General features: G+C 43.3%; 1 protein-coding gene across 2 annotated transcripts in view; it reads left to right on the top strand.

The window, feature by feature from the left end:
* The window catches only part of PDE8A (phosphodiesterase 8A), a 157700-nt gene that overhangs the window by 121343 nt on the left and 14785 nt on the right, over positions 1-21572 (top strand). For both annotated transcript variants that reach the window (XM_011996452.1, XM_011996451.1), the window contains 8 exons: positions 6311-6388; positions 10660-10730; positions 11157-11321; positions 12723-12771; positions 13318-13453; positions 14975-15173; positions 18087-18304; positions 20078-20210. In XM_011996452.1, the coding sequence (XP_011851842.1) occupies positions 6311-6388; positions 10660-10730; positions 11157-11321; positions 12723-12771; positions 13318-13453; positions 14975-15173; positions 18087-18304; positions 20078-20210 (1049 nt within the window). The remainder of the gene's footprint in view (positions 1-6310; positions 6389-10659; positions 10731-11156; positions 11322-12722; positions 12772-13317; positions 13454-14974; positions 15174-18086; positions 18305-20077; positions 20211-21572) is intronic.

Raw genomic sequence — 21572 nt, 5'->3', positions numbered from 1 at the left:
GGCTGAGGCAAGAGTATCACTTGAACCCAGGAGGCTGAGGTTATGGTGAGGCGAGATCGAGCCATTGTACTCTAGCCTGGGCAACAAGAGTGAAACTCCGTCCCCAAAAAAAAAGAATAGCGCTGTAAAGTAGGTATGACTATTATTTATATTCCTTTATTACAGAGGAGGAAACTGAGGCTCAGAAAAGTTCAATGAGCCAGGTGTGGTGGCTCACACCTGTAATCCTAGCACTTTGGGAGGCCAAGGCAGGTGGATCACTTGAGCCCAGGAGTTTGAGACCAGCCCAGGAAACATGGTGAAAACCTGTTCCTACCAAACATACAAAAAAATTAGCCGGGCGTGGTGACACGCGCCAGTGGTCCCAGCTACAGGGGAGGCTGAGGCACGAGAATTGCTTGAACCTGGGAGGCAGAGGCTGCAGTGAACCGAGATCGCGCCACTGCACTCCAGCCTGGGTGGCAGAGCAAGACTGTCTAAAAAAAGAAAAAAGTTCAAAGACAGCCTAGAGTTGGGCAGCCAGGATATGGCAGAGCTGGGACTGAGAGGCAGAGTCAGTGATGCAGTCAGAAGAAATGGTCGGCAGGGGGAGCATCTCCCAAACTGCATTTATATCGAGGCCATTTGGTCGTTTTACTTGATCAACGCTGACTTAGGAGTTTTACCCATCCCACCCAGATGAGCCACCTGCCCATCCTACCTCCCCCCTTAGCAGCATAAACAGCTTTATGTCCAAAGGTCTCAACTGGTCATCTTCACTTGAGAAGGCAGGGTGGAGCTATTATAGGCCATGGGTCAGCCAAAGTCCTTGGTTACACACAACAGAAATCAAATCTTAAGCAGAAAGGAGTTTTTTTTTTTTTTTGGAAGGAAATAGGGTTGCTTACAGATTGGACAAGAAAGCTCTAGAACTAGTTTTGGAAAAGGAGGCAGGAACCTGGGGAAGCTGAGCAACTGTCCCCACTGCCCTAGGCATGCCATAGGAGCACTGTGCTTAGGGGGCCCGTGCTGTCACTACTGAACTTTGAGCACCACTGGCCCTGTTGAGGTCTAGTTATGGGATGTTGCTGTTCTCACCACGGGTAGCATAGCTTCTTCACACCTCGCTTCCTTGCCTCACTCACTCAAAAGCAGACTCATTTGGCTGGGCCTGTGTCACCTACTCTATCACTAACTGGGTATGGAGCAATGGAGTCTCTGGCCTTCTCCCTTCCATAGTGAGAGGACTTAGTACTCCCTAGACATGGGAAGGAAGGTTCAGGATCTGAGCATCCAAAAGAGTAATAAAATCCCAATACATGCTCCCTTTTCCATGGCCCATGTGTTTTCACGTGACACTGTCTCACTGAGGACACCAAATTGTAGTGACAATTGTCCAATCTATTGATTTGTTCTAGGTCAGGCCATGAGCCTGGCTGTAAGCATACAGAAATGAACATGAGTCTCACTTTCCGGTGGCAGGAGAAAATAATTTGAATATGCTGTGGTTTGTAGTACCACACTGGAGAAAAGCTGGGGGATGCTTCCCAGCAATAATGATGATGATGGTTGACCTGGTGTCTGGAGAGAAGTAGTGGTCATGCAGAGGACAAGGTGGGAGGAGCAGCACACATAAAGGCATAGAGAGGCGAGGCTGGGGCAGGCCAGTTTGGATTCATCCTGTGAATCCAGGCAGAGGAAGGCCAAGTGTATCTGTATAAATAGGTAAATGGGAAAGAGTCAGGTCTTATAGTCATGGAGAAAAGAGATTGAAGACAAAGTAACTCCTGAATCCTGCCTCAGGAGCCCAATCAGAGACTGGATTCAGGAGTTACTTAAGTATAATCAGTAGGATTTGGGAACCAGCTTACTGTGTGGGATAAAGAGAAGACTTGAGAATGACACCAAGATATCTAGCTTGGCCACTGGATAACATTAATTAAAATAACAAGTGCAAATAAGATCATAAGAAAGAGCAGATTTGTACAGGGAGTGGACAGTAAGTTTAGATTTGAACTTACCACATCTGAAGTGATAAGCCAAAACTTTTGGCCCTGGGCCAACTCTCCTGGAGAGAGAAAGTGAGGCAGGAAGACTGAGTACCAAGAAAGGAGTCCAGCAATAAGAGACATGTAAATAATGACCAGAGGAGCACTGAGGAGCAGGATTAATTCATTCATTCATCATTCATCCAAACTCAGTGCACAACTGCTGTGCACCAGGCAACATCTATGTCTCTGCTTGCAAGATGTGTTTCTAGCTGGGGGTGAGGTAGACAGTAAGCAAACAAACATACAGTATATCAGGTGGTGTTAAGTTCTGTGGAGAAGAATGAAGCCAGGGGATTGGGCATTCAGGGGATGAGGAGGTGGTCAGCACAGGCCTTACCAGTAATGTGACAGGCTCTGGTTCTTGTTCAGGTTGTATGGAATGGAGCCCAGGCCTCATACTTTGCAGGTGTTCTCATGGGCTACCAGGGTTGGGGCCATTGTTAGAGGCCTCATAGATCATTTAAAATACTTGGGAGATTTGGTCTGCACCTGGAGAAAGTGAGCTTTCTTGGGAGGAAGAGGTAGTTAGTTACCAGAGGCCCATGTGCAGAGTCCTGTGGGCTTGGCAGTTTGGAGGTGGCCCTGTTGCAGAGTAAGTGCTCTGCAAATGCTTGTTGATAGTGCCTGAGGAAATGCCCTGACAGTCTGCTGTGGTCCTGGCAAAATGACTTTTGGGCAAGTCACATAAGATACTGGGACCTGGACTTCCTCATATCCAAACTGGAGCTCATACTTCCAGGCTGCAGGGCTAATGTGAGTTGGAGAAAGCTGCTGTGTTTGAGGGATACTGATTGGTTACCCCCTCTCATCATCCCCACTGTTTTTCCAGGGTTCCCAGGAAATGCTATTAATTTTTCTCTGTTGAAAGGATGGGCAGAGCTTATGGACCCTGTTTCACAGAACAGGAAGCCAAGAGCAGAGACATGAAGTTGCAGGTGATCCTGAGCCCAGGCCCTGGCTGTGGAGGCCTGTTTAGTGTTCTCTCCACTGGCAGGCCGGGTACCTCAGGATGAGTGTGTGTTTTCTGAGCACTCAGTAAGCAGGAGGCCCTGGGCGCAGCACATCTTCAGGAGTTGGTAGTCTCGTTGGGATGTAAGCCTCACACTTCATCTTCAACCTCTTGGTATTCCCTGAGGAGAGCTTCTGAGAACTGGGCACTGGGGTGACAGGGTGGAGACACGGTCCATCTCTACCCACTGGGCGAAAATTGCTAGAATCATCTATAACGTGCTACAGGGACTAGGGGAGGAGTGAGCTTAGCAGGGCTTTTAGGAACAAGAGGATCTTGTATTTACATAAAGTAACTTGGAAACAGTCAAATAGAAATTAAAGCCTGCTTAGTCTCCCTCCATTTTTCCACAGTGCATCCTTCATACACACGTTGCTACTTGCTCCTCTCCAGCCACACTCCTCTATCTGCACAAGCAGTTTCCTTCTCCTGGAAATGCTGTCCTCCTCCTCCGTATCTTGGCTGCAGCTACAAGACTCCATCCATCTCCTTTCTGCCCCCACTCCCTTAAGAATCTGCCACTTCCCCCTCCAGACTCCTCCTGAACTTTAAAAGTATTATTGTAACTCTTGATTTACCCACCCTTTTCCCCACTGACCATCTCCTTTTGAGTTCATGGACCATAACTTACTCATTTTCACCTCCCTAATGCCTAGTTTAGGGCAGCACACATGGTGGGTGCCCAGTAAAGGTTTGTTGAGTGGAATAAAAGAGGTAAGAATGAAGGAACAAATAATCATAAGTTCCCAGCCCAGGCTATGTGGACATTACTCATCATGAAGCTCAGAGGAAGGAGACACACTTCTGGCTCCATGTGGTTGAGAAGAGGGGACATTTGAAGGAATGAACACTTGAAGAGGGTGCAGTGTCGTGTCTCAGACGAAAGGAGCCGATGTCAAGGCTGTTCCAGAGACGGAGCAGTTGTGCTGATGCAGCACATTCATGGGAAACACAGTGCAAGGTGAAAGGCAGGCTGCTGTAGGCCAACCTTACCTGTCCTTGAATGCCAGGAAGTTCTTTATCTCTGAAACGCTGAAGGATTTTGAGCAGGGGAGCCACAGAATCAGAGTGACTGATTTAACAGAACTTTGATTTGTGCACAGCAGGAAGGTGCAAGTTTTTGGTGAAGCAGATGTGTATTTATTGAGCTTCTATATACATATGCTTCTTCTAGCAGATGGTAGGTACAGTGCTGGTCACCTAGGAAAGACAAGAAAAACTGTCCCTGCTCTCAAGTCGTTCATGTTAGCAAGGAAGGCAAGACAATAAAGCAGGCTGTTACCCAGCACTGTTGGGGTGGTGTGAAGAGACTTTAAGGAAAGGTTTCCCAAAAGTTATGATACCTGAACTGCATATTCAAAGAAGATCAGAGGTAACCAGTCGAAGAAGGTGGCATGGGAGAGGCACATTTCCAAGTCAGTGGTTTGTACCAAATCATAGAGGTTTGGGAGGCAAATTAACAAATCATAAATAGTTCAAGGTGGATAGAGATAGGGGGCGTAGACCTCATAGGACTCTGGGTGCCACACTGAGGAGTTTGAATCTTATCCTAAAGACAAGGATGAGCCATTGAAGTGTTTTGATTGAGAGATTTGGTTGGATTTTTGTTTTACAACGATCACTTGGCAGCCTGCAGAGAATAAGTTGAAGGGGGAAAGGTTGGTGTTTTGGAGCCAATCTGGGAGGCCATTGTTATAATCCAGAGAGGATGACAAATGTCTGAGCTCGGACAAGGACAGAGCTGGGGATAGACTCGAGGTGTTTAGGAGGTAGAATCCTTAGATTTGGCTGACCCATTGAAGGGTGAGGAGAGGGGAGGGGGAGAAGTGATGGATGACTCCTGTCCACCTTATGGTAGATGCTGTTCAGTGACCTGGGTTAAAGAGCAGATTTGGAAAAAGATAAGGACTTCATGGTGGATAATGAATTCATTTGCAGTGCCTGAGGAGTGTCTAAATAAGGTGGTAAATGGTAAGTTAAGATGTAAGTCTGGAGCTCAGGAGAGAGGCCTGGGGTAAGATGGCAACATAGGAGTTAATTAAAACCATAGGAAGGAATGAGATCTCCCAAGGAGGTTTTGTTGACTGAGAAGGACTAAGGATAGAACCTTTGAAAAACCACCTTTGGAAACACCAGGGATACTGAGGAAGAGGAAATCATGAAAGAAACTAGAAAGGAGTAGTAAGAAGTGGAAGGAAAACCAGGAGAGTGTGGACTCTGCAAACAGGAGTGTCCAGAAAGGGATCAGTTGTGTCTAGTACCACTATCAAGTCAGGTCAGGTAAGGATTGAGTTGTAGCCTTCAGACTTAGCAAAAAGGAGGTCGTTGGTGACCTTGACACGTTCACTCTTTAGTGCCCACAGAGAAGAGGATTTAGTTTAATTGGGCAAAGAAGCAAAGAGCAGGTGAAGAGGCTTCTCGATGGTGCAGAGAAAGTGCTAAGGGCCTGCATTCAGATCCTGTCCATGAGCAGGGAGAGAAGTTCCGGGTGAGGAAGCCAAGACAAGGCAGAGAAGCTACTCCATGGCTGTGGGAAGAGCCGAGCTCAGCGCCCACCCTGCTGTGCACTCATCTGCAGAGCAGCTCCCAGTTTCCTTGTCTGTAAAATGGGGATGTATGGTACCCAGCAGGTGCACAGAGAAGGGGTCAGGAAGGTAAGTCAGAGTTGCTTTGTCAGTGATTGCTGTGGGGGTCAGGATTAGAGAAGAGTCAAAGACAGTCCCCCATTTGAAGCCTAGGAGAGTAGTGTGTCCTTCGTAGAGAAGAGGGGGTGAAAGGGAGGAAGATGAACTGTCATTTGAAATATACCCCAAACAGTGTTTACCGTACTACCCTAGGAAAGAGAAGAATGTTTTCCCTGGGATATTGTAGTCCTTATTTTGTAGAGAAAATAAAAGATTTTTTTTCTTTGGGGCAAGATGAGTGGGGATCAAAATTTTCCCATCATTTTATTCAATTATATAGAAATACAATAGGAGAAATTCCCCTGAGGTCATTTCTATCAGTTGTCACTTTATGTCCTGGAACTCTGTAATTACATAATCTGGAACTGTAAAGCCCTTGTTTATCTGTGCACCTGGTGGGACATTTTGAGAAACTCTACCCCCGTAAAACTGGTTGTTCATAGTCTTCATCTCTATACTGTGTTTACTTTTGTGGCATTTAAAACATGTTTAATTCTTAAAGTTGAAAGTTTTTTTTAAATTTTAGATTGGTAACCTTCCTTAATATGTTGTTTAAATCAAAAGTGATTTATCATTTGTTTCTACAGATAATCAGACAGGCAAACATAAAGACAGAAGAAAAGGCTCACTAGACGTCAAAGCTGTTGCCTCCCGTACAACTGAAGGTGAGTGACCAAGACGAGAAAAAAAATGTGATCAAATCACTGTTGAACACATGGAGCCCTGCTGTGCCTTGCCCAGTCTCATCCTGTCTACCTCCAATTCTCGGGAGAAGAGGGAACCCTCTGGAAACTAGTGTTCCATTTTTCCCTCTGTGGACTCCTGCCAATGGGCTCCATTCTGAGCCTTTTAATGGAATCAGAAAATAAAGAAAAGGAAAAGATACATTCCCATATATTCTATAGTTGCATTTCTAAACTGTAACAGCAGAAGATGTCAGTTCATCTGCTATAATTGTTTGCATTTGATAATTCTTAAAGATCTATCCCATCGTGGTTTGCAGTTTGCCATGGAAACTTTTAGAGAGAGGTGAGCTCGATTTTGGAATTGTGAAAGACCCTTATTCAGCAAATATTATTTAAGTTCTAATTGAAATATACTTTTTAAAAAGAATATGTAGGTGCATGGCCTGAATGACCTAATTTTTAAAATGTAATCAACATTGCTTATACAGAGTGTAGATGCAGGTATTACTGCTAGCTGTATACATTCTTTGGCCCAAAAATGAATACAGAAGGATACAGAGCTGTTTGTACTGGTTCAAAAGACAAACTTTTCCAAGGTGATACCAGCTAAGATTACACAGTAGGGATCAAATGCCACCCTGTCATCCCTCACAGATTTGTTATAAGGCCCAGATGACATGCTGTGTACTCCTTGCACTGGAAAGACCATACAGATTACAACCCTGCTTTGAGGGCAGGATTGGGGTGGTGCCAGTGAGGAAGCAGTATGGGGTTATGGGAAGGACTGTAAACTTTGGTGTCAGAATGACCTCAGTTCAAGTCCCAGCTTCATCTACTCTGTGTAGCCTTGAGGGTGGACTTCTGTGTTTCCATTGCCTTATCTGTAAAGTGGGGATAATTTACTGTCTACAGAGGATTGTGTGAGGATTAAATGAGTGTGTGTGGTGCCTGGTGAGTAAGGGTAGGGACTCAGTTAGTGTTAGCTGACATCGTCATCTTCATTGTAGCTGTTGTGATTACAGTCCCAGACTCTCTGCAGTCTTGGAGCAGCACAGAGCAGGGCTGAGGTCCCTGCCCAGAACAGCCTTCACTCACCACATGCTAATGTTTGTTGATCCTTTGAATTTCTTGGTATATTTCTATGTTTTAATAAACATTTTTTCTTGTAACTTTTTATTTTTATGATTTTTGAGTTATAATTTACATACAATGAAATTCACTTGTTTCATCTCAATGAGTTTTGACAATTCTATGTGCTCGTGTAATCACCACCCAAAATAGATATGGAAAAGCCACACACACAAACACATCATTAACCATGCAGAAGCAACCACTGATTGCTAGCACCATAAATTAATTTGGCGTCTCCTTGTGCCTCATAGAATTGGAATCGTACAGTATGGCTTGTTTGTGTCTAGCTTCTTGAACTTTCATGTTTTCAAGGTTCTTCCATGTTAGGTATGTCATAGTTCCTTCCTTCTTATTGCTCAGTAGTATTCCCTTATAGGAATATACTACAATTTGTGTACACATCTTCTTATTGATGGACAGTTGTTTTGTTTCCATTTTGAGGCTGCTAAGAATGAGGCTGCCATGAACATTTTTGTACAAGTCTTCTTTTGTGGATGTATATGCTCATCTTCTCCCTAGAAGTGGGATTGCTAGGCCTTAGAGCAGCTGCAAATGGTGCTCTCCAGTTTTATTCTCCAATAATAGCTCCAACATATTGCACCATGTTACTCTCCTCACTCATCTGTGAGAGTTCCAGTTGTTCCATGTTTTCCCACACTTGGTAATACCAGAATTTAAAATGTTAGCCATTCCAGTGGTTTTAATTTTAATTTTCCTTATGACTGAAGTTGGGCACCTTTTTATTGGCCATTTGGATAATCCTTTTCTGAAGTGCTGTTGAAGTCTTTTGCCCATATTGATAATTGGGTTGTATATCTTTTTCTTGTTGGTTTGTAGGGATTCTGTATATAGTCTAGGTATGGAATATCTGTGTATCACAAATATATTTTTTTAGTCTGTGGTTTGCCTTCTCCCCTCTAAATCGTATCTTTTGATTCTTAATCAAAGAGCAGAGGTTCTTAATCTTAAGGAAATTCATTTTATCAGGTTTTATATTATTACTAGTGCTTTTTGTGTCCTATTTAAGAAATCGTTCTTCATCCCAAGATCATGAAAATATTCTCCCTTGTTTTCTTCTAGGAGTTTTATTGTTTTATCTTTTGTTTTAGGTCTTTGATCCATTTTAAATTTTTATATCTGGTGAGGGTAGAGATCAAGGATGACTGCCCCTGACCCTGGGGAAATCCAACTGGTCTATCACCATATTGAATAAACATCTTTTGCAGTAGCACCATTATAAATGAGGTTACTACGAATATGTGATCTCTTCCTGGACTCTATTCTGTCCCACTCTTCTGTTTGTCTATGCTTACACCAATATCACAATCAGCTACGTATATAGTAAGTGTTGATATCTGATACCTGGTAGTAAGTAGTTGTTCTTCTTCAGTGTCTTGGCTGTTCTAGATTCTTTGCATTTCCATGTCACACTTAGAATGAGCTTCTTAGTTTATACACACACCCTCCTGGGATTTGTTTTCAGAGTGCCTTAAATCTGTAGATCAATTCGGGGAAAATTGAAATCTCAGTAATACTGAGTCTTTCAAATCATGAACATGCGATGTCTCCATTTATTTAGGCTGTCTTTGTTTTCTCTCAGCAGTGTTTTACATTTTCATTGTAGAAGTCATACTAATCTTTAATTAGATTTATTCTTAGGTATTGATGGTTTCCTACGCTATTGTAATGGTGTTACTTGTTTAAATTTCCAATTGCTTATTGTATATAGTTATAGAAATACAATTGATTTTTGAATATTGACTTTGTATATCCAAGAGCTTGGGCAAACCTACACACTCACTGTAAAAGAAGAGGAGTGCATTTATAGATTCTTCAGGGCTTTCTGTATACACAGTCATGACAATCTTTATACTTTTTTTCTTACCTTATTGCTCTGTTTGATTTTTTTCTAATTCCTTTATTTTTTAATTGACAAGAATTATGTATATTTATCATGTACATGATGTTTTGACCTGTCTGTACATTGTGGAATGGCTAAATTAGGCTAATTAACGTATTTATTACCTCATACACTTTCATTTTTTTTTGTGGTGAACACAAAATCTACATTTAGCAATTTTCTAGAATACGTTGTTATTAATTGTAGTTACCATGTTGTACAATAGATCTCTGTTTGTTACAAGCATATGTCAATTATTTTTAAATGAAAACAAGTCCTTTTATGACAGTGAGAAAATAGCAGTTTTTATTTTTGTTTTAATGACATTGTTGGATAAAATGGAAGGTTGGCAATCCTATAATCACCAAATTTTAAGAAGTTTAGTTGGGCCCCCAAATTTAAAACATTTGAGACCTTGTGAAGTGGTTAACCTTGGACGGTGTCTCTCCTTGGGCCTCAGTTTCTTCATTGGTAAAATGAGGTTGATACATCAGTCTCTGGGACAGCCCCTGGTCCTGTAACATCTTTGGAAAGCAGCATTTAGCCTGATGGGATTGTTCGTGGAGATACCCAGGACTGGATGTTAATGTTTTTCCTGCCTGTATTGTCTGGGCTTCTCCTCATCACAAAGGAACCATATCTTGACAGGAACAACAAAAATTAACAAACTTTAGAGCCTAAGAATTGCTGCCTGCCTCATTTAAGATATTTACCTAATCAGTCTAGATTAAACCTAATAGTGGGAAGCACCAGAGGGTACCTTGAAAAATTTAACCAGAAATTTGTGTATTTTGGTTATTGGTGAATTGAATGTATTGCTCCTGCCATATATGAGACAAAGAGCATTGTGTGGCATTGTCTTCCAGAACATTTTTACTCCTAGAGAATGGCAAGCTAAATAATTATAAAGGCTTATTGTCATAGACACAAAAAGAGGCTGTTTGACTTTGGCTTGCTAGATTGTTTCCTCTGTTTTCTCTCTGGCCTGTGACGTCAGAGGTTCAGTCCATGGGGGCATATGTGCATCCTAGTGCCTAGAACTGAAGGAAACAGAATTGGTTATGCCAGAACCCCAGGATTGTTAGGATGGGAACGAAGCTCAGTAAACTCAGTTCTATCCTGCCCCTTCATCATGCAGCCGAGCACACTGAGCCCTCTGCTGTCAAGACAGGTGCCCAGGGCTGTGCACACCCTGATTTGTGCATCCCTTTCTCCACAGTTTCCAGCCAGAGACGACACTCTTCTATGGCCCGGATACATTCCATGACGATTGAGGCACCCATCACCAAGGTGAAGCAGTTTGTGGTCTGTCTCCATTGAGCACACATACTCCTTGTTCTCCCCAAGGATCATTTCCAGTGAGAAGAAACAGGGACCTGCAGTAATGAGAATGCTGTCATAGTTGTATGGTGCTAGTAGCTTCCTCTGAAGAGAGAGGATGTGTGATGTCGGCATTTTAACTAGTCTTAAGTTGGTATTAATTACTATGGCCAGATTGAGTCCTGTTGGATTTTGTTTTGTTTTGTTTTTGCTGTTGTATTTTAGAGATGGGCTCCCTCATTTCTGTTGCCCAGGCTAGTCTCAAACTCCAGGGCTCAAGTAATTCTCCCACCTCAGCCTCCTGAGTAGCTGGAATTATAGGCATACACCACCATGCCTGACCCTCTCATTGTTTTTTAGGTTATGAAACTCAAGTGTTTTTTTCCCATAATGTAGGTAATCAATATTATCAATGCTGCCCAGGAAAGTAGTCCCATGCCTGTGACCGAAGCCCTAGACCGTGTGCTGGAAATTCTAAGAACCACTGAGTTATATTCACCACAGTTTGGTGCTAAGGATGATGATCCCCATGCCAATGACCTTGTTGGGGGCTTAATGTCTGTAAGTATATTTGACTAGACTCCTGGCTAGAGCCTGTCTGTTCTTGGTGGTTTTCTGAGAGGTTACTCATTTAAACAGATCTCTTTGAAGAGACATGCAGGGCACTGTAGGGTTCAGTCAAGACCTAAACTCTCCTCCATTGCCTGGGTTCTTCTATTCTCTGGCCAAGCACCCACCTGCTGCCTGCCTCCTAGGGAGAGCTTAGCTTGGAGCAGAGCAGGGAGGAATGTAATCCTGACAGTCTGCTGAGCCAGTTCTCCAGTGTTGCTTAGGGCTTCTACAGTAATTTATCTAAATAAAGCTTGTTTAGTTGTATTAAAGAGCTTGAAAACTGGGACAGTGCAGAATAGAAAGACTGTCTTTCTCCCGCCATATGTATTTAAAATGATGCCAGGGGGTGTGACAATTTGGCCTTCAAAGCATCCCACACACATTTGGATGACTGTAGGAAAGAGGAGTTTGGGAATCTTTCACTAGAAGGGGGCTTTGTGCCATAGACTCTTGAGGGGTCCTGGATGCCTCCTTCAGGATGTCTGGTGTAGAGCTCTCACAAGAGAGGGACAACTTTGTGCAGCACAGATTACTCAATTGCTCTCTGTCAGCTTTTGTCTTGGTCAGAAGCAAAACCCACCTCCTTCCCAATTCATGCTTTCTGAATTCACTGGATTTTATAAAAATAACGTTCCAGGCAGAAATCTAGAAGGTAGAGTGTTTCCAATGCTGATAATATCTAACTGTGGTCTTGCCTATTTGAAACAGAGGCTCCTCCAGACTGTAGGTGAGAGATGAAAATGATGAGGGATGGGGTAGGATAGTGTTCTGGAGGCGAGTAGATGAGAATAGCCACAGGACTAGAGAAAAGGGGCTGCTAAGAGTCCAGGTTTGGGCCAGGTGGTCTGGAAGCACTGGTGAGGAGCCCAGGAGAGTCACTGGCGGGAATGAGGTCCCTTAGAAGGTGAGAGAGGAGCTAATGTTCCCAGGAAAACCTTGTGTCCTCAGAGTGAAGAGAGTGGCAGGAAAATGGAGGAGAAGGACTGAGGGCAGAGCAGAGTTGTTCCTAAGAAACCAAATGGTCCTGGAGGGCAAGCAAGAATGCTGGGCTTAAGGACCACCCACCCCTCAAAAGATGCAAGCTCACCTCCCGGGTGCTGACCCTGGTCCTGAGTTTAGCTTCCAACAGGGCCAGGACCATCCTTCCCAGCATTAGCCTGTTGTGCTCTCCAATAAGTGACTGAGGCCAGTAGTTGATCACAGGGGTGGACCCGCTGGGCCCCGGGCAGCCTTGAGTGGATTGGTGGAGAGGGCTGCCCTGAGCTGTCCTGTGGGGGGACCACCTGGAGTTTCCAGGAAGGAAAGAACAGTTGTGACTTTTCTTTTTCTTGTTTCCTTGATTTTTATCAGGATGGTTTGCGAAGACTATCAGGGAATGAATATGTTCTTTCAACAAAAAGTAAGTTTTTCCTTTTTAATTTTTTAGATCACTATAATACTGCAGTTTAGCTTAAGTGATGAAAATAACTTTTTCAGATAAAAGTTTTTAAATAATTTTTCACCTCATTAAGAAGTTTCTTGGTATGTCATAAAGTCTCAGAAACAAAGCAGCTGTCCCTGAGGCAGTACTGTCCTCCCTAAGAAACAGTTAATCCTGGCTGGGAGCGGTGGCTCACACCTGTAATCCCAGCACTTTGGGAAGCCGAGACAGGCAGATCACGAGGTCAGGATTTCGAGACCAGCCTGGCCAACATGGCGAAACCCTGTCTCTACTAAAAATACAAAAAATTAGCCAGGCATGGTGGCAGGTGCCTGTAATCCCAGCTACTCAGGAGGCTGAGGCAGGAGAATCACTTGAACCCAGGAGGCAGAGGTTGCAGTGAGCTGAGACCGCACCACTACACTCCAGCCTGGACAACAGAGTGAGAGTCTGTCTCAAAAAAAAAAAAAAAGTTAATCCTTTAAAGCCTATTAATTTTGTTCTCCAAATTACATCACTTTACAGACACTCAAACGGTTTCAAGCAATATAATCACTCCCATCTCCCTTGATGATGTCCCACCACGGATAGCTCGGGCCATGGAAAATGAGGAATACTGGGACTTTGATATTTTTGAACTGGAGGCTGCCACCCACAATAGGTGAGTTCATGCAGACCTCAGCAGAGGGAGAACTAGATTCCCAGGGCCTGTGTGAAGAGGCTACCTGAGGAGTGTGGATTGTGCACAGGGCTGGTACCTGGTCAGGGAGGGGCTCTGAGGAAGGAGTAGCAGGGCACCACGTGGCTGTGAGTCACCAGGGCCTGGGGGAGAGTCTGCTGGCCACAGTGATGGCACATTCATGGAAAGCATGCAACTGAGCCAGTGACTTCTCCAAGTAGCCCACGACTTTTTTCTGTGAAATAAAAGTATTTCTCCTATAGGTGGTAATATGTTAAGATTGCTGTAAGAGATCTGCTCAGAGCCTAGAACCAAAATTTATTAGAAACACATACACATGTGATAAGAGCTGCCCCCAGCTTTTGGTTGCTGTGTTGGTGATAGGCATAGGGACACCCAAAGCCCTAGTCATCCTCATCTGGGTGTGATCACAGCGAGCGGGAGCAGGAATGGGGTTTTATCTTGAGTTTTTTCCCTTGCCGGAGAAGACCTGTTAACCAAAGGTGGCAGTTGGCTGGGCACACAAGAAAGGGAGGTCCACAGAGCTGATTCCAGCCAGGACTGCCCTCTAGGGTGTCTCGGGAGAGATGTGCTCGGTTGGGCCATGGGATGGCTTCTCAGGTCTCATCTCAGTTTGGGCAACCTGTCCCCAAGATAACCCCCTGACTTTTTCAGGCTCACCTTGAGTTAACCTTCTGATACGTTCTACTTCCCCATCTCCCAGCACAGCCAAGGAGAGTGGAAAAGAATAGTCCCTTGGCACATGAGTCTTTAAGCACCTGGTTTACATCCTAGTGACATTACATCCATGTGAATTGGGCTAAGGCAGGTCAGTTTAAGTCCTGTGATCACCTCTGGATACTGCCTCAACACAGCCAGTTTCTTGGCCTTTAAAGGCAAGGACCAGATGCTGGGTCAAGGTGATTTCTCAAGTAAGAACCTAACTTGGTGGCCAGCCGGTCACCTCCGGGGAAATCCCCTCATACTGTAACACCCACCTCCAGAAAGGTGGGTGTTGAGAAAATTCCATGGCATACGGCAGTGTCTGGCTCATAGGACATTTTCAGGAAATGTTTTCTTATAGGCAGGGTGTCTGGCCAATGGCATTGGTCCAGCAAGTCCAAAGGAGAGGATGGTGTTCAAGGTGGTACAAGCTTAACCTGGAAAAAGGATTGTTGTGACAAATTCAGTAGTGCAAGTAGGAAGCTGAACCTGGAAGGACAGAACGAGCAAACTCCCCCCAGCAAATCAGGAGCCCCAACGAGGCTGAGGCCAGAGCTGCTATGGACAGCCAGTTCTCACCTGTGCATCATGGTCTCCTGAGGGCAAGAAGTGGAACCAAAGTTTGTTTGCTCCACCAGAGAGAGGCCAGCACAGCCCAAGCAATCTCCACTCTGCTGCCCTGCACTCCCTGAAATTTGGCTTGGAACCTATTCAGGCCTCAAACACTTGGCCTATTTGTTTGCTTTTGTTCTAACATTGTGGGTTTTTTTCTCTCTATAGGCCTTTGATTTATCTTGGTCTCAAAATGTTTGCTCGCTTTGGAATCTGTGAATTCTTACACTGCTCTGAGTCAACACTAAGATCATGGTTACAAATTATCGAAGCCAATTATCATTCTTCCAATCCCTACCACAATTCTACACATTCTGCTGATGTGCTTCATGCCACTGCCTATTTTCTCTCCAAGGAGAGGATAAAGGTGAGTTGTTGTTTACATGCCACGTTTAATGGGCAGGAACAGTGGGGAGAGTCTAGTGTTCCTGCCTCCACTAAGATACATAGCATGACTGCTCACGTGTGCAGCCTGGCACAGGAAGGGTGAGGACACACTGTAGCTTTGGGAAATAGATGTGTTAATTCATGACATAATCCCAGCCATTCCATGAGGGTACAAGAGGCAGGATTTGGTCCCGGAGGAGAAACCACAGGATAGGGCTATTCTTCTGGGGGTCTCACTCCAAGCCTGTACACTAGTAGAGCCAAGTAACTGTTGGATATCCCCACTTTAGGGCCTGCATCTGTACATCAAAGTCTGCAGGGCTCTAAGGCCAAGTTCATCATCTCTGTTCCCAGCACTGCTCCCACCCAGGGTTATCTACCTAATCCAGGGTTCCATTATCCAACCAGATACCCAGGTTAGAAACCGAGAGTCATCCTTGGTTCTTTCCACTCCTCAACCCCCAACATCTGGTTGATCATCTGACCTTGCCTTCTGTCACACCTAAATGTTCTCAGATTCATCTCTCGCTGCTGTCCCAGTGAGGCCCCCTGCAATCGTTTCCCATCTGGGCAGTTCCAAACTGGAATTCTTGCCTACCCTGCCTCCTATGGAACGCCCTTACCCTACTGCCAATGTGATCTTTCTGAAACAGCACACCTGACACTGTCATTCCCAGGAGCAGCTTCCCACCTCCCTCAGGATTTAAACTTTAACCTCTACAGCTCTCCACACTCACCTCAACAATGAGCTCCTCTCATCATTTCCTCTCTTCTCCCTCAGTCACAGGCCACTTTTGGGCCATGCCAAACCACTTTAGTTTCTGAAGCTTCTGCCCTTGACCTGTTGCTCCCTTGGCTGGGGCTTAGATGACTGCAATCATGCAGGGCCAGGGCAAGTGGCTCCTGCCTGCATTTCCTTCTCTGTATCACGGGACTGGCATTTGGCAGAGAGCAAAGTAGAAGATGACATCTGGCACACAGAGGAAGTGAACAAGTGTTCATTCCTCACCTTGAAGGGTATACCTTCTCAGAACTTTCCCTGCTCCCTCTAGTTCTTATTTCTGTTTTTGTTGGTTTGTTTTCCAGAAAAAAATCAAATCAGACTGTAGGTAAAACAGGTGTCCAGAGGAGGGACTGTTTTCTAAATTACGAAAACAAGTAACAACAGAGGGACGTCTGTGTCAATATGGCTCAGTATATAAAGAACCCAATTTTTGCTTTATTGCTTTTAAAGTACTCTATAGACAACCTACAAATATATATTTAGAAAGCTAACTGAAAACAGTTTTTAAGAGCGTTTATTGAAATGTCATGGTGGCTCACACCTGTAATCCCAGTACTTTGGGAGACCAGTGCAAATGGATCAGGAATTCGAGACTAGCCTGGCTAACATGGTGAAACACTATCTCTACTAAAAATAGAAAATTTATCTGGGCATGGTGTTGCAGGCCTATAATCCCAGCTACTTGGGAGGCTGAGGCGGGAGAATCACTTGAACCCAGGAGGTGGAGGTTGCAGTGAGCCAAGATCATGCCACTGCATTGCAGCCTGGGCGACAGAGCAAGACTCTTGTCTCAAAACAAAAAAAAAAAGAGCATTTATTGAAATGTAATTCACATACCATACTATTTGCCCACTTAAATTACTGAATTTTAATTTAAATCAATTTAAATAAATTTGCAAGGCTGCTTTATTAGCTAAACATCTTCAAGAGTCTGTAGGGGTATTTCCAAAAATGATCTTATACTGGGACATAATGTGTTGAACTTCTAAACTTCATAAGCTATATTTTCTAACCACAACACAACAAAATAGAATAACGGTTAAATTTAAAATGTCAGCTACAACAAATGAGAAAATATTCTTAATAATTTGGGGATCAACAAAGAAATAAAACCAAAATGACATTAGTTAGAAAACAACAAAAATGAGAAACTTACCTATCAAAACCTATAGAATGAAGTCAGTTATATATTTAAAGGTTTATGTTTTAAATGCCCTAATTACTTCAAAAAGGGAAGAAAAAGAACATGGGAAGAACAAAGTGATAATCCAGTGTGGCTCTTGGAAATAACCAAGAAAATAGATGAAGTTCTAGCCAAACTAGTTAAGATATAAAGGCACAAAAATATACAAATTTAAAGCAGAAAATAGTAGAAGTACCGCCCACATACGTACTAAATCAAAAGCTTTAAAATAGTTTTAATGGAATGTTTTAATTAAATTGATGTAAGAAGTATTTAAAAAAGAGACCAATAACATGGAAGTAATTTTAGTAATTTTTAAATTATTATTTAATTTCTTCAAAAGTTGGCTCCTGCCTGACCCAGATGGATAGGTGAATTCTTTAGCCCTTTAAGGAATTTTTCCATGTTACATAAACCTTTTCAGAGCCTTGAAAAAGATGGAAAACTTCCAGATCATTTTGTCAAACTCACAAAACTCTGACATCAACCTGACAAAGATAGCACTAAAAGGGGGAAGAAAACTAAGGCAATTCCCAGTTAATGTAAGTGGTGCCTATTTTAAATTTTATTTAAAATTGTTTCTCTCCTTTATTAATACTAGTTTATGTTGGTCTAAGTCAATATCTCAGACTAAGGACTTTTTTTGTGATGGGTCTAGAGAAAGACTGGCTGAGGAGGTGACTCCTATCTGTTGAGAACACCTGTATTTTGGTAAGTCCTTAACTTGTGTGAGACTAACAAAACTATGCAGAAATATAACTGTTTCAGGGTGGAGGTAGGAAAACTAGATTTGCTCACGTAGTATGCTTTTCTTAGAAATCTGAAATATTCTTACCTGAAAGTAATAGGGGAGAAAGAAAACTATACCGAAGGCTTCTTTGCCTTCAGTGTCATACCCCCGTATTTAAAAGCTGTCTTGTTTTCAGGAAACTTTAGATCCAATTGATGAGGTCGCTGCACTCATTGCAGCCACCATTCATGATGTGGATCACCCTGGGAGAACCAACTCCTTCCTGTGTAATGCTGGAAGTGAGCTGGCCATTTTGTACAATGACACTGCTGTGCTGGAGAGCCACCATGCGGCCTTGGCCTTCCAGCTGACCACTGGAGATGATAAATGCAATATATTTAAAAACATGGAGAGGTAAGAACAATGATTGGGGAGTGTGTTGATCCCTCTCTGTCTTTTTTAAACAGCTATGTTGAAATATAATTCACATCTTATACAGTTCACCCATTTAAAGTGTACAAAGTATACAGTGGGCTGGGCATAGTGGCTCATGCCTATAATCCCAGCACTTTGGGAGGCTGAGACAGGAGAATCACTTGAGCCCAGGAGTTTGAGACCAGCCTGGGCAACATAGGGATACTCTGTCTCTACAAAAGGAAAAGAAATTAACCAGGCTCAGTGGTTGTGTCTGTAGTCCCAGCTACTCGGGAGGCTGAGGTGGGAGGATTGCTTGAGCTCATGAGGCTGAGGCTGCAGTGAGCCGTGATCACACCACTGCACTCCAGCTTGAGCAACAGAGCGAGACCCTGTCTCAAAATAATAACATGTACAGTGGTTTTTAGTATATTCATAGTGGTTTTAGTATATTCATAGAGTTGTGCAACTCATAGTATATTCAATTTTAGAATATTACCCCTTTGATAGAACCTCAAATTTATGAGCAGTTCCTTTCCATTCCCCCAACTCTAGTCCTAGACAACTACTGATCTACTTTCTGTCTCTATAGATTTGCCAGTTCTGGACATTTTATGTAAATAGAATCATACACAATGTGTGATCTTTTGTGACTGGCTTCTTTTACTTAGCACAGTGTTTTTAAGATTCAGCCCCTTTGTGTCTTGATGTTTCAAGATGAAGTATAATGCCGATATCTTGAGCTCTTAGAGACTCAGAGAAGCAGTCATCTATCTCCCTGAAGGCACTCCACGCTGCCCTTCCGTGCTCAGCGTACATCTCCTTGGCATTGTCTCTGTTTGCATGTCACTTCCTTGGGGAAGCTTTCCCTGATCTCTCATGCTAAGTTAAACCATCTAATTATTCAATCCCAGATTTCTTCATAGCACATACCACATTTCTTAATTATTTTTTAATTATTTGCATGTCGTCTGAATAGATTCTTAAGCTCTGTAAGGTCACAAGGGTCATATGTCACTGTGCCCTCAGTGCCACAGTGTTTGGTAACTTAGTGAGTATCAGTTGAAGAAGGAAAAAACATTGTGTCATGAAGAATACTTATTAATTTGGATTTTTAAAGAAGAGGATTCTTGATTTTGTAAAACTCCCTTGTGCCATGTTCTAGGATTTCAGAGGTGGAGTTAAAGTAGTTTCTATTTATATTTGCTTATAGATACATCAGTTATCAATGGAAAACCACATGAGACCCTATTAACTTTCTAGGGAAAGTTTTCTACTCAGCTGCAGAAAAGGGGTTGAATAGAGACTTTATTTCATATTCATTCATACCCCTTCAAGAAATGAATTTTTTAACGTACTAAAGTAAAAGTAAGGGTTAGAGATAGAGGCATCAAGTACTTCCTATGATTTCTCAAGCTGTCAAAAGATTGGTCCTCACATTCTGTGGGCACTAAAATTGTTGGGGCTCAAGGTACCTCCATGTGGGGTATATTTTTTCTAACCACAGATCTCTACATTGACAAGATAAACACTGCAACTATAAAGTTTTGCCTATAGCTTTTGGTTTTAACTTCTGTTTGGGTTCTCCTTGCTAACGATCTAGGCACTAACCCATAACTTCCACATCTTTTTAAAATGTGCCTTGTGACTTTCAGCGGCATTAGATTTATAGCTGCAGAGGACACATAATCTGAATAACAGATTGTTTTCAGGAGTACCTGACTGGTCTGGATCAGTAATCTGTAGCAGCCTCTAATTTGTCATCGAAAACAGGAATGACTATCGGACACTGCGCCAGGGAATTATCGACATGGTCTTAGCCACGGAAATGACAAAGCACTTTGAGCATGTCAACAAATTTGTCAACAGCATCAACAAACCCTTGGCAACGCTAGAAGAAAATGGGGTAAGGGAAACTTACTGCAAAGAGAACCTGTGTTTGGGGCCCTAGTACTGTTGGGTTATGGAGACACATGGGCCATGATATCAGCCACAGAAGGGTTCCCTCAGTGAGTATATTAGGGTTCTCTTAGAGGGACAGAACTAATAGGATATATACACACACACACAAAGGGGAGTTTATTAAGTAATAACTTACACAATCGCAAGGTCCCACAATAGGCTGTCTTCAAGCTGAGGAGCAAGGAGAGCCAGTCTGAGTCCCAGAACTGAAGAACTTGGAGTCTGATGTTTGAGGGCAGAGAGCATCCAGCAAGGGAGAAATGTAGGCTGGGAGGCTAGGCCGGTCTCTCCTTTTCATGTTTTTCTGCCTGCTTTATATTTGCTGGCAGCTGATTAGATGGTGCCCACCCAATTAAGGGTGGGTCTGCCTTCCCCAGCCCACCCACTGAAATGTTAATCTCTTTTGACAACACTCTCACAGACACACCCAGGACCAATACTTTGTATTCTTCAATCCAATCAAGTTGACACTGAGTATTAACCATCACAGTGGGCTCACTGAATTTAGTTTTTATTGGTTAAAAAATTATTTAAAGTGCAAAAACTTGGCAGGAAAAAAATTAGCACATCTAACTAGATGGGAAAACTCGAAAGGAAGGTCAGATTTTAGATAAGCTAACTTTAGACAGGTAAGCTATTCCCGCACCCTTTCTCACTAATATCCCCCTCCCTTCTTTGCCATTCTGTGATCAGTTGGAGTCCTTGATATCTCTTTCCAGCCACTCCCACTGGGCACATACCATGGTAGCAGCAGCTATCCTCTCTTGGTCCTCACTTAGAGGAGTGTGTGGATTGAGAAGGACACTGTATTTGTGTCACAAGGGTGACATTATTGTTGCCCCTGTTTCTACATTTGAGGCATGGAGTCCACAACAATTGCTGGGCAAGGATAACATTAACCCTCTCACCAGTCAGGAGACTCCAGCTGAGGAAGCACACAGGCCCAAGCTTCCATCATTTGCTTATCTGTAGAATGGGGATAAGAAGTCTCAAGGCATAGTACTGATGAGCATGGTACATGGTAGGCACTTAAGAACTGGTGCCTATTATACTAGATTATGTCATCAGCAACTTAAAGAATATGTTCTTTCATGAACCTTCTTCCTCTGAGGCCCACATTTACTGAACATGTTGGCAGCAACTCACAGTCTTCTGTACCACCCTCCTCCCCAGCTCCTATCACCATCCTGAGATATTTGCCACACACAGGGATGACTTATTCTCGCAGGCTAGGATCACAATTCCTTGACTTCTAACTCCATTTTACTTCTGCAACTCGTTTGGCCATGGCCTTTGTCTACCCCCT

This window comes from Mandrillus leucophaeus, unplaced genomic scaffold, assembly GCF_000951045.1.
Source record: "Mandrillus leucophaeus isolate KB7577 unplaced genomic scaffold, Mleu.le_1.0 Scaffold514, whole genome shotgun sequence".
Taxonomy (NCBI): domain Eukaryota; kingdom Metazoa; phylum Chordata; class Mammalia; order Primates; family Cercopithecidae; genus Mandrillus; species Mandrillus leucophaeus.
This window is presented reverse-complemented; position numbering and strand designations above follow the sequence as displayed.